The 12,623-nt window shown below is 44.0% G+C and overlaps 1 protein-coding gene across 1 annotated transcript; it reads left to right on the top strand.

Moving 5' to 3' along the window:
• The first annotated feature begins 7,994 nt into the window (after positions 1-7,994).
• LOC109786321 (putative disease resistance protein RGA3) lies at positions 7,995-12,623 on the top strand. Its single transcript, XM_020344901.4, has 2 exons — positions 7,995-12,070; positions 12,143-12,623. Exon 1 carries the CDS (start codon positions 8,144-8,146, stop codon positions 12,056-12,058), a length of 3,915 nt encoding a protein of 1,304 aa, XP_020200490.1. The 5' UTR covers positions 7,995-8,143; the 3' UTR covers positions 12,059-12,070; positions 12,143-12,623.

Raw genomic sequence — 12,623 nt, 5'->3', positions numbered from 1 at the left:
TTTGTGTCAGTTGTTGAGTGAGATCGATGTCAATCGACGTATGCCTTAACTTGATTTTTTTATTTTGATTTTGTTTGCGAAAAGGCCCAAGGCCATATACAATTGACCTTACATAAAAATAATATTACACACAAAGCCAGGGGTGCCGCGATCTTCTTTCTCCTGCATTCACCGGCGGTAAGCGATGATCATAGCTCGATGCCGCCTCTAGGCCTCCGCCTTGGAAGAGAAAACTTTTTGAAACCCAGGAGCATGTAGAAGCAGCCCCGGAAAGTAGTTGATGCAGACGAGGAGATGCCAAGGCGCGGGGTTTTGGAATAGCAGTGGCGCGGGTGGGCGTGCTAGTGCTACAGCGCTACAGCTAACCTGTAGCAGTAGTGTTGTCCTAACCACAATACTGCTACCGTAGTTTAGTAGCAGTGCCTTTCTGCCTAAGGCGTGGATCACATAGCAGTAGCGCCTTTCTGCAGGCCCGCGCTACTGCTAAAGAGATAGCAGTAGCACCTATGTACTTCTGACACTACTGTAAAGTAGCAGTAGCGCGTTCAACCGAGCCGCACTACTGATTAGCCTCCACCTATAAGATTTTTCCTAGTAGTGGACGACGATTTGCAAAGCAAATCACCACCCCGGAGAAGAGAGTGGCGGTAAGGGCCTCTAGAAGCTTTGAAGACCACGACAGCCAGCTGAATCCAGAAGGATACACCGAAAACCTACATCGATCGGGCCCCAAGACTACACCTGCTGCCAGTGATATGCACACCAACGGAACGGGGGTAGGGCAGGAAGACATTATTTTCTAAACTACGAAAGCCCTGCGGCCACGTCTTCCCAAATCAAACATGAAGACTTCCTAATGAAAGCCAGACAAATTTCCCACGCCGTTATATGACAAATTTGGATCTAAGATCAAACTCATCACCATCTAGGGCCATACGCTGACGCCTTCTTCTCCGGTGGCCTAGTCAGACCGGGACGCCTTCTTCTCCACTACATATTTGAAGAACGCTTATTCACTACAGATTTGAAAATATCATAACATATTTTTTAAATCTCACATATTTAAAGAATGTCAAATAGTTTTTCCAAAATATTCACCACATTTTGTTAACAAAATCACCGCCTATTACAGAAATGTCCACCATGTGTCTAGATAATATTCACCGCTTATTTTTAGAAACTATTCTTTGTGCATTCAAAAAACATGTTCATCATTTATTTATTAAATTTTTTCATATATAAAAAGTAAAATAAAATAAACTGTTGAATAGAACAGAGAAGAAAAATTGGAAATTGGAACATTTTAAAACGGTAAAAACTGGAAGAAGAAAACAATAAATACCAAAAAAGAAAGAAAAAACATATCGAGAGCTCAAGAAACAGAAAAAACGACGAAGAAATGGGAAGCATGAATTTTAAAGAATATAATTGCAGTTGTAATATCCCATTGGTTAATTGGTAGGGCCCTTTTTTGTCTCGGAGTTCAGGTATCATATACCTGGTTATATTCAATGTTTTGTTGATCTAATATAAACCAGGTTTTGAAATAAAAATAAATAAACTCGATACTTTGTTATATTCATTGTTCTATTGATCTAGTATAAATCACATTTGAACTTAAAAAAAACTCTATATATTGGAGGAGAAATCAACCCTTATGCTCAGTAGCGGTGCTACATGTTGTTTATGATGTCAAGTGACATTACAAAGTTTGATTAGCTGCACTAATATACTTAGGTTTAATTATACATATGTACTCCCTCCGTAAAAAAATATAAGAGCGTTTAGATGACTAAAACGCTCTTCTATTTCATCATGAAGGGAGTTCTATATAGCTAATAGCTTTGACGTCACTTGCTTGACTCGGCTGATTTAACAAACCCAATTTAGCAACCGCGTGCTAAGCGTTAATAGTTTTTAATCGATCTATCGGTAGGTTAGGTAAAATGCAGCATCGATCCGATCTTGCATTGCATTGCTTGCAATGCACACTCTACTTACTTACTATATGAAAGGAAAGGAAATGAAATAAGAATTAAAAAACAAAAAAAATGAAGTTTTATAAGGAATGATGAATTGGTGGGATTGGTACTATATTTTAAGAAGAGAGAAAATGGAAAACAAAATCTAAAACAAAAATGACAATGTCCGCACACAATTTACACAAAATTGTGTTTCTTACAATATGCAAAAATAATTATATAGTAGTAAAATTTTCACAAATATACGTTTCCTAAGAAGGAATGAATTAGTGACATTGGTATTACCCTTTAAAAAGAAAAGAAATGAAAATAAACTAAAACAAAGATCATAGTGAAGTTTTCTAACAGAATGAATTAGTGGCTTTGGTATTTCCCATTAAGAAAAAAAAGAATGAATAAAAACTAAAGAATCACAATAATGAAGTTTCCTAAGGAAGAATGAATTAAGTGCATTGTATTACCCTCTAGAAGAAAGAAACTAAAATAAAAACAAAAACATAATCAACACAATGAAGTTTTCTAAGAAAGAATGAATTAGTGGACTGATATTACCCTTTAAGAATAAATGAAATAGAATTAAATAAAGCGAAAAAAATCAAAATTATAAAATTAAGTAAGGAAGAATGAATTAATTGCATTGGTATTACCTTTTAAAATAAATAAAATAAAATCAAAACATAATCAAAACAATGAAATTTTCCAGGAAAGAATGAATTAGTGATTTGGTATTACCCTTTAAGAAGAAACAAAATGAAATTAAAATAAAATAAATCAAAATAATGAAGTTGTATATAGAAGATTGAATTAGTAGTATTGTTATTACCCTTTAAGAAGAAGAGAAAAAAAACTAAAACAAACAATCATTGACAAAATAAGTAACAACACAAAAAAGAGAACACTGAATCTTGACACAAAGAATGGTCGAACAAAGATTCGACTGACGCAAATTCAAAAAGCAAGCAAAAATAGACTACTGTCTAGTAGCAAAAACAAACCAAAAAATAACGACGTGGGTGATTAATCATCTCTAGACAAGCTGAAGATGAATTTCCGTGAACACACACATCTAAACACACAAAGAAAAAGCATAATAAACACGTAAAAAGAGTGGTGAAAAAGACAGAACAAAAACAAATTCAAGGAATTAAAAATACGAAAACCAAATGTGGAATATAAATTCGCCTCTCAAATATATAAAAAATAAAAAACATTTTATATTAATGGTATTGTCTTTAACATGCCTCTCACGTACAAATACGACACGCGCACATGTGAACACACACGAGCATAGACATGTGTGAGTAAACACGCACGCACAGGCGAGCGAGCACAAACAACACACACAAGAACACGCGGACACATGTTACGCGCCTCCACCTATTCCATTCCCTGCGTGCACGTACATGAGCTACTCAAGACCCAAAGCATGGGGCAGAAACTAACCGGTTAGAGGCAGGAAAAAAGTGACTGACCATAAACAGTTTTTTTTTTTTGAAAGAGCGCAGGAGAACTGCGACTTCATTAAGCGGAAGGACTGACCATAAACAGTGACAAGTCAAATTCAACATAGGCCCTGTTTGGATACTCTAACTCAGTTAGAGATTAGAGTTAAATTATAACCCTGAATCAACACAAAACTAACTCTAACTAAAGAGGTGTTTGGATGGCAGGGTTAGATTGACAATAAAGGCTCTTTCTCAATTATTTGGCTACTTTGGACCCTATTTTCTGCCGGATTTGGCGGAGTGAGCCCTGGTCGAGGCAGACGGGGACGCGCCCGGCAAGGAGCCACACTGGCCTTTCGCGCAGCCCGCCGACCCTGCGCAAGGAGTCGTGCTGGCCGAGGCGGATGGGGATGGGCCGCGCAAGGAGCCGCGACTGCTTACCAGCGGGCGGACAGGCCGCAGGGAGATGAGTGGGTTGGAATGGGAGGATAGGGCGGGGCTGCTTACCGGCGGCGGAGAGAGAGAGAGAAAATGTGTTTTTTAGTGGTCTCAAAAAAAACTAACCCAAATAAGCACCTTTTGGGTGGGTTAGATTTTTTTGGTGGATTAGATGCATCTAACCCAAACTAACCCTCCCATTTGAATATTTTTTGATTAGTTAAGTCCAAACTAACCCAAACTAAGGGGGTGTTTGGTTCAGGGACTTTTTAGTCCCAGAGACTAGAAAAAGTCCCTAGAAACCAAACGAGAGGGACTTTTTTACAGGGACTAGAAAAAGACTCTACTAGGGAGTTTTTTTGATTAGTCCCTGGGACTAGAAAAAGTCCTAGGACTTCTGAACCAAACCCCCCTTGACTCTAACTCATGTAAGCAAACAGAGCCATAGCAGCCCCAACCCACGAAACACAGCACGTATCGAAAGGCCAACAAGTTGACCAAGCCCAAAGTCGCCGTTGAAGCCCAAGCCCACGCCCACCCTCAAGCGGAAGCGGAAGCGGAAGCGGGCCGCGCCGTCGCCCAAGACCCGACCCAGCAGGCCGAGCCCAAAGCGGCAGAAGGGAGTTCCCCGCCGGGGACGTCAAGCGGCGGGAGGGGGCGGAGTCGGACGCCGAGGACCCAAAGGCGGAGGACTGCCGCGTGCACAGGCGGCGGGGTCATGGTGGAGCGTGACGCGTGCCACCGCCGCTGCGGCGTGTGCCGGAGATGGACTGGGCGTGCCCTTACTGCGACTGCGAGGCCGAGCATGAGTGGAGGGTGATGGACAGGCAGGCCCAAGCCGCCCGTCGGGAAGAAGACCAAGAGGTTTGATTTCTTTTGCTGTGGCTGAATGCTAAACTGCATTTTCTGCACCTGCTTTGTTGACTGGCAGGCTATGCATGAGTCAACTTGCAGTCATGAGGAGGTTGAGATCTGAATTTGATTCTGGACCTCTGAGGCCCTATTGTTTTATAGAAATCCATGCTCTCAAATTACCTTCTCCTGAGAACATCTACAAGGTATACAAACTTCTAAGTTACTTAAGAAATGCCAAATTCCTACTCAGGCATAGCATATACTTCCTCCGTTTCTAAATATAAGTCTTTGTAGAGATTCCACTATAAAACACATACGGATGTATATAGATGCATTTTAAGTGTAGATTCATTCATTTTGTTCCGTATGTAGTCCATCTAATGGAATCTCTATAAAGACTTATACCATTTAGCATGCTTGCTTATCAGTTTGATTGACCTCTATTTCTTGTAAAGTGGTTGTGGCAGGAACCTGGTAATAATTACTGTGGATACTACGTTTGCGAGTCCATCCGCTACACGACCTGTGAGCGGGGCTACTCTGACGAACAATATGAAGTGCGTAAGCAATAATATTCACAATTTTATTTTATTACCATCATTTGTGTTGAGTTTCATTTATTCATATATATATATGTATTGACCCCCTTCTTCAAATTAGATGTTTCGGAAGCGGGATGAACTCCTAGCACCCGATCGTATGCGAGCAATTCAAGAGGAATTGGCGGCATTCTTCCTTGACCACGTGATCGCTGAAAACGGAGAATACTATGTGGACCCTGTGTTCTTACAATTTAATTAGGAGATTGTATTGTAAGAGATAATTATTGTATATATGTAGCCGGTAGTGTCGGATAGATATACGAGAACTTGTTGTTCGACCAATCTCTCGGAGAAGGAGAGGTGGTCGATATCACTTCTCTCTGTATGCATATGTTCATGACGATCTTCTGTTTCCTTCATTTGATTACTAGCTAGCGTGTCTAGTCCTCTCCATACGTATATAGTACGTAGCGTCGACCAAGCACGGAGATAAGAGAGGAGACTTCTCTCTATTAATTAGCTAGCTAACACAATATATGAAACACCTAAATTAACCCCCCAACCCCCCCCCCCCCCCCCTCAAAAAAAAACAAAAACCCCAACCACTGAAATGCTGACGCGTGGATGCCTATTGGTCCCGGTTGGTGACACCAATCGGGACAAAAGGCCCTGCCTATTGGTCCCGATTGGTGGCACCAACCGGGACCAAAGGCCCCCCTGCCTGGGCTGGCAGCAGCGGCCACGTGGAGGACCTTCTGTCCCGATTCGTGCAAGAACCGGGACTAAAGGGTTAGGGCTTTAGTAACGATCCTTTAGTCCCGGTTCGAAAACCGGGACAAAAGGCCCTTACAAACCGGGGTAAAAGCCCCTTTTCCTACTAGTGGTAGGATGTGTATTCAGCGGCTGTGTTTTGGCCCTTATAATTATCTGCAACTGCAGGAAATCATAACAAGCCGTCTTAAGGGTATTGATGCCGATGCATTTGAAGATCAAGCTATTGAGTTTGCTTCTAGAAAGGTTTTGAACTTTGGTATCATGTGCATACATTTACTATTATATTTTTGTTCATGATTGTTCTTCTGTCATCTTATCTGAGATTTGATGAGAAACTATTTAAACACTAGGTCCTTCACTTGAAGGTTATGCGTTCGGACCTCCATGATGTTTCATACTCCCTCCGATCCAATAATAGGTGTTGCAGTTTTGTACTACAGTTGAACTAACCTTAGTTCAAAACTGCAACACTTATTTTGGATCGGAGGGAGTAGTAAATACTTAAGACAAGAGTCCCACGTACGAACTAATAGAGTGAATCATGTTTTGATAATTTTTACGCTCTTGCATTGTTGAATAGTTTGATATGAGGCATCTCATAATCACTGCTGGGTGGAATAAACGGAGTTTATCGACAAGACCATTGTGAGCCAAACGGTGTCGCTAACCCTAACCGAAGATCCCAGTCTATCATGGGGTCATCTAGGACGCGGGAGAATGCGGAAAACACCAACTCGCAAAAAAAAATCTGAGAGACAGAACTAGTTAGTACAGCAGTTTCTACAACATTTTGCCATCGGATTCATTTTCATTGAGCTCGGGTGAGTGATTGGCGAGCGCTCTCTCTTGGTGTTGTAGAAACTGCTTGGGTGTTGCATCGTGTTCTTGCCAGACTTGCATGGGCCACCACTGTCGAGTAGATTCTGGTAGATAAGTCGATAGGGTATCCTGGCGAGGTGAGTACCCTTAGCATCGAGGTAAAACCCTACTCATACTCGTGTATATTGCGACGGGGCTGTACAAAGTACAGATTACAATCGAGAGATTGAAGTCTAAACTTGCTTCTCCTATCAACTAGGTCGGACCCGACTTATGTAGGATCTTCCATCTACAGAGCCCATGGGCCGGCATGATGGCCTAGGGCGGAACCGACTTGAAGGGCCTCCTAAAGAATGCCCATGTTGTTTGAGAGAGAAAAAAAAACATAGTTAAATTATTATTTTTATGTTTTTTGAAATGTATTGTTATGTTTTCTGTTATACAATAGTCCGACATTAATCCGCCACTCGTCGGACTGCATTAATGCCGGTTCAGTGCGACGCAGCCATGCTAGACGACGGGATGACTTTCTATCTGCCGCTTGGCTTGTCAAACACCTGCTATTTAAACACGACCATTGACGACACAAACGGCACCACCTCCGAGCCCAATCTCCCATAGCCTGAGCCGTCGGCACATCACCGTTTCCCTTGGGCCTCCTTCCATGACCGCCGACACAATGGTCAAGATCCCCGCAATGGGTGGTGGAAGAGCCTCTCGCCGAGCCGCGGGCATGACATGATGAGATGGTGTGTCCTTGTGCAAGGTCGGGAAGTCCGGCCGGCGTGCGCGCAGCATAGATGCGGGGCTGCCTCCGAGCTAGTCAGAGGAGAGTTTGGATGACGAGGACCAGACGGACGATGGAGGAGGCGTCGGACCGACAAGAAGACGGACGATGGAGGAGGCGTCGGACCGACAAGAAGTTGGATTTTTTTTTTTGGTACACTTAAAGGGTCGTATCATTTGGTGGGGGTGAAAGAGAGTGGCATTATTGAGGAGGGGCCAAGAGAGGCGCATTTGAGGAGGGCATCGCATCCCATCTCATCCCATGGCACAGTGGCGTTTGGCCGGTCAGGTGACTGTGTACGAGTAGAAAGACCTCTAGTGGCTGCCGACACATCGAATGGAATTGTTGATGTGTCACCGTAGGACTTCCCTTTCCGTCACCTCTTGAGTCCATTCCTCCTCTCCACACCCAAGCGGCTATTTTCATCGCAGCTCACCAACACCAAACCACCACTACTCCGGCGAGGCGACCGGCGGAGTGTTCTGTTCTGTCTGCAGAGAGATGGAGGTGGCCTTCGGCTCGGCCAAGTCGCTCCTCGGCAAGGTGTTGACGACGCTGTCCGACGGCCTGGTGGCGGCGTACGTGGACAGCCTCCAGCTGGGCCACAACTCGGAGCAGATCAGGGACAAGCTACTGCACACGCAAGGCCTGCTGCACAACGCCCAGGGGAGCCACGCCGGCGACAACCCCAACCCTGGCCTGCAGGGGTTGCTGGAAAAGTTGAGCAGGGACGCCGACCAGGCAGAGGACTTGCTGGATGAGGTCCACTACTTTCAGATCCACGACAAGCTCCACGGCACCCTCTACGCCACCACCCAAGAGGCCGGCCATCAAGCTCTCCATGCTGGTACTGCTCTTCGCCACACCCTAGGCAGCTTGGTCCACTTCTTTTCTTGCTCGCGTACACCCAAGACCAAGAGGGATGGAGGTAGTGATGCTGCTGCTGCTGTTACCGGCCGCGTCACCAAAAGGTCCAAAGCCAACTCTGCTACTGCTCATGGTGATGACATGCTGCATTTCGACCGATTGTCCATGTCCAGAAAAATCAAGTCCCTGTTACTGGGCATGGAGTCCCACTGTGACTCCGTCTCCAATTTGCTCATCGGCAGTATCTCAAGAAACAGCACGGCAGTCGTCCTACATCGGCCTCAGACTGCTTCCATGATTATACAAGACACGTTGTATGGCAGGACAGACATTTTTGAGGAAACTGTCAACCGTATCACCACTGGTACGCAGACCGAGACTGTTTCTGTTCTTCCTATAGTTGGTCCAGGGGGTATTGGCAAGACAACTTTCGCCCAACATCTGTATAATGATGGCAGGACTGAAGAGCACTTCCGAGTCAGGGTCTGGGTATGTGTATCCACTGATTTCGATGTGCTTAAGCTCACCAGGGAGATCCTTGCCTGCATACCCACAAAGGAAGAAGAAGGAGGAAGCAGCAGTGTTGCAGATGAAACAACCAATTTAGATCATCTTCAGAGATCCATTGCGCGCGGTCTCAAGTCCAAGAGGTTTCTAATTGTCTTGGATGATATATGGAAATGTGACAGTGTGGACCAGTGGAAAACCCTGTTAGCTCCGTTCACAAAGGGGGAAACCAAAGGAAGCATGGTACTTGTCACAACCCGATTCCCAAATCTGGCAAAAATGGTGGGAACAGTTGATTCACTAGAACTGGCAGGTTTGGAGCCTAATGACTTCTTCACATTCTTTGAAGCATGTATATTTAATGGTGAAGAAGACAAACCTGACCATTACGAAGATGAGTTTGATGGTATTGGACGAAAAATTGCAAACAAGCTAAAGGGTTCCCCATTGGCAGCCAAAACAGTTGGTAGACTATTGCATAAGCACCTTTCTCAGGAACACTGGAATGGAGTTCTTGAAAAGCATCAGTGGCTAAAGCAGCAAAGAAGTGATGATATCATGCCATCTTTAAAAATTAGCTACGATTGCCTCCCTTTTCATCTGAAGAAATGCTTTTCCTATTGTGGCCTTTTCCCTGAAGATCATAGGTTTACTTCTTCAGAAATCAATCATTTCTGGGATGCAATGGGCATCATAGACTCTAATCACCAAGCCGGCAGGGATTACTTGGAAGAACTAGTGGACAATGGTTTTCTCATGAAGGTATTCGACTGGGCTGATCGATCCTCCTATGTAATGCACGATTTAATGCATGAGCTATCTAAGAGTGTTTCTGCACAAGAATGCCTCAGTATAAGTGGCTTAGATTTCAGAGCTGATGCCATCCCACAATCGGTACGACACTTATCTATCAACATAGAAGACAAATATGATGCAAATTTTGAGGAAAAAATGTGTAAACTAAGGGAGAGGATAGACATTGCTAATCTGCGGACTTTGATGATTTTTAGAGGATATGAAGAAAGGATCACCAAGATTTTGAAAGATAGCCTCAAGGAAATAAATAGTCTGCGTGTCCTATTTATACCAGTGAACAATCCAGAATCTTTTCCACACAGATTTTCAAAACTTATCCACCTCCAGTACCTCAAAATTAGTTCATCTCACAATGACATCGAAATGAGGTTACCTAGTACACTGTCAAGATTTTATCACTTGAAATTCTTGGACCTAGATGGTTGGAATGGCCGTTCTGATTTGCCTGAAGACTTTAGCCACCTTGAGAATTTACATGCTTTCCATGCTACAGGTGAACTCCACTCCAATATTCGCAATGTCGGAAAGATGAAGCATCTGCAGGAGCTAAAAGAATTCCATGTCAGGAATGGGAGCATGGGATTTGAGCTGTCAGAACTTGGGGCATTGACAGAGCTTCAAGGAGGACTGATTATACGTGGTCTTGAACACGTGGCAAACAAGGAGGAAGCTGCTGCAGCAAAACTGAAGTTGAAAAAGAATCTGAAGGAGGTGGAATTACTCTGGGGCAGAGACGGACCAACTACAGATGCTGATATCCTTGATGCTCTTCAGCCACACTCGAATCTTAGAGCACTTACAATTGCAAATCATGGTGGTACCGTCGGTCCTAGTTGGTTGTGTCTTGACATCTGGTTAGCAAGTTTAGAGACTCTCACTCTAGAAGGCATATCTTGGAGCACCCTCCCACCTTTTGCGAAGCTACCAAATCTCAAGCGACTCAAATTGAAGAAAATTTCTGGAATGCATCAGTTTGGGCTTCGATGTGGTGGCGCTCCAGGGAAATGTTCTATGCGCTTGAACAGAGTCGAGTTTTATGAGATGCCGGAACTTGCTGAATGGGCTGTGGAACCTAATTGCCATTCCTTAACAAGCATTGAAAATATCATATGCATCGATTGTCCCAATGTCAGTGTGATGCCCTTCTCAGAGGTATCTTGCACCAATTTGCGCGGACTTCAAGTTTCTGGGTGCCCAAAGATGTCTCTGCCCTCCATGCCTCACACCTCCATACTGACAGATTTATATGTTAAAGGAGGTGATTCAGAAACGTTGTTGTCTTATGATGGAAAGCTATTGGCTGTTAGTGGGTATGGCGGTGCTTTGGCCTACCACAATATGGATAAACTAGAAGATATGGCTATTAAAAATGTATCGTGCATATCAATGCAGTTCCCATCATCCAGCTCACTGCAGAAACTTAGCTTTAGAGACTGCAAGGGCCTGGTTCTTGTGCCTGTGGAGAATGGAGGAGAAATTCAGGAGGACAACTCATTGCTCCAATCAATAACAACATGGGGATGTGGCGAATTGTTCTTTCGGTGGCCCATGGCCATGGGAGAATCAGAGACCATTTACCCTTTCCCTGCTCCCCTGAGGAAACTTGATGTTTGGGGCGAGCAAAGCATGAAGTCGATGGCTCTGCTCTCAAACCTCACGTCTCTCACCAGTCTAAGCCTAATAAGTTGCGGTAAATTAACGGTGGATGGGTTCAATCCTCTCATCACAGTCAACCTCAAAGAACTGCAAGTTACCAGCAGCAGCACCTTAGCAGCAGATCTGCTCTCAGAGGTGGCAAGGACCAAATTATTGCCTGCAGGTTACGTGTCTAGATTGGAGAAGCTCATTGTGGATAACATCTGTGGATTGCTTGTTGCTCCTATTTGCAGCCTCCTCGCCCCGAGCCTCCACACACTTGAATTCCAGTATGATGGGAGGGTGAAAAGCTTGACGGAGGAGCAAGAGAAAGCGCTGCAGCTCCTCACCTCCCTCGAGAAACTACATTTTCTCTGGTGCTATGGTCTGCAGTCCCTTCCTCAAGGGTTACATCGCCTTTCTTCTCTCAAGGAGTTACATGTCGTTGGGTGTCTAAAAATCCAGTCGATGCGCAAGGAGGGCCTCCCGGTTTCGCTGCAAAAACTAGAGATGAATTGGCGCAGTGCTGAGATAGACGAGCAGATTGAGAAAATCAAAAGAACCAACCCACATTTATCCGTCGAAGAATAACTAACACCCAAGGTAACACTTGTCGCCTCCCTATTTTTATTGATTTTCTATTTCTGCCTAATATTAACTTGTCAAATCTTATAGACTGGCAGGTTCCACTCCACCACACAAGTTGTCAAACCTGCACATTAATCAGCACATGTGGGATACAAACCAACCGGCTCTTCATTCCGCGACGCTTGCTGTTAACTCTTCATTCTGCTACATGAACTGAGGGAGGAATCAAGGAATTACCAGGCTTGTGCTCTTTTTTCGCATGAAGCAGCAGGGGTGAACAGGCCAATTTAACTGTTGGCGGTTCTTTTCTTACCATGAATGAATGAATAAAGTGCCTTTATTTCCTCTTTCTTGAGTCCTTTGCTTTGACAGGAAGGATGATGCTGCCTGCTGCTTTGGTAAAAAGCAACTGATATAATATCATATACTGTACTCTCTAGTAGTAGTACGTACTATGTAGTAGAGAGGGCTGTCGTGTCTTGTCTTGGTGGTGCAGGATGGTACTATGAATGTAACCTTCCTAGTATATATAGTATCGTGAAGTGAAATTGAGTTGAGTATGCTTTCC

This window comes from Aegilops tauschii, chromosome 4 (genome assembly GCF_002575655.3).
Source record: "Aegilops tauschii subsp. strangulata cultivar AL8/78 chromosome 4, Aet v6.0, whole genome shotgun sequence".
NCBI lineage: Eukaryota > Viridiplantae > Streptophyta > Magnoliopsida > Poales > Poaceae > Aegilops > Aegilops tauschii.
Note: the sequence above shows the minus strand (reverse complement) of the source record. Positions and strands in the feature narration are given on the sequence as shown.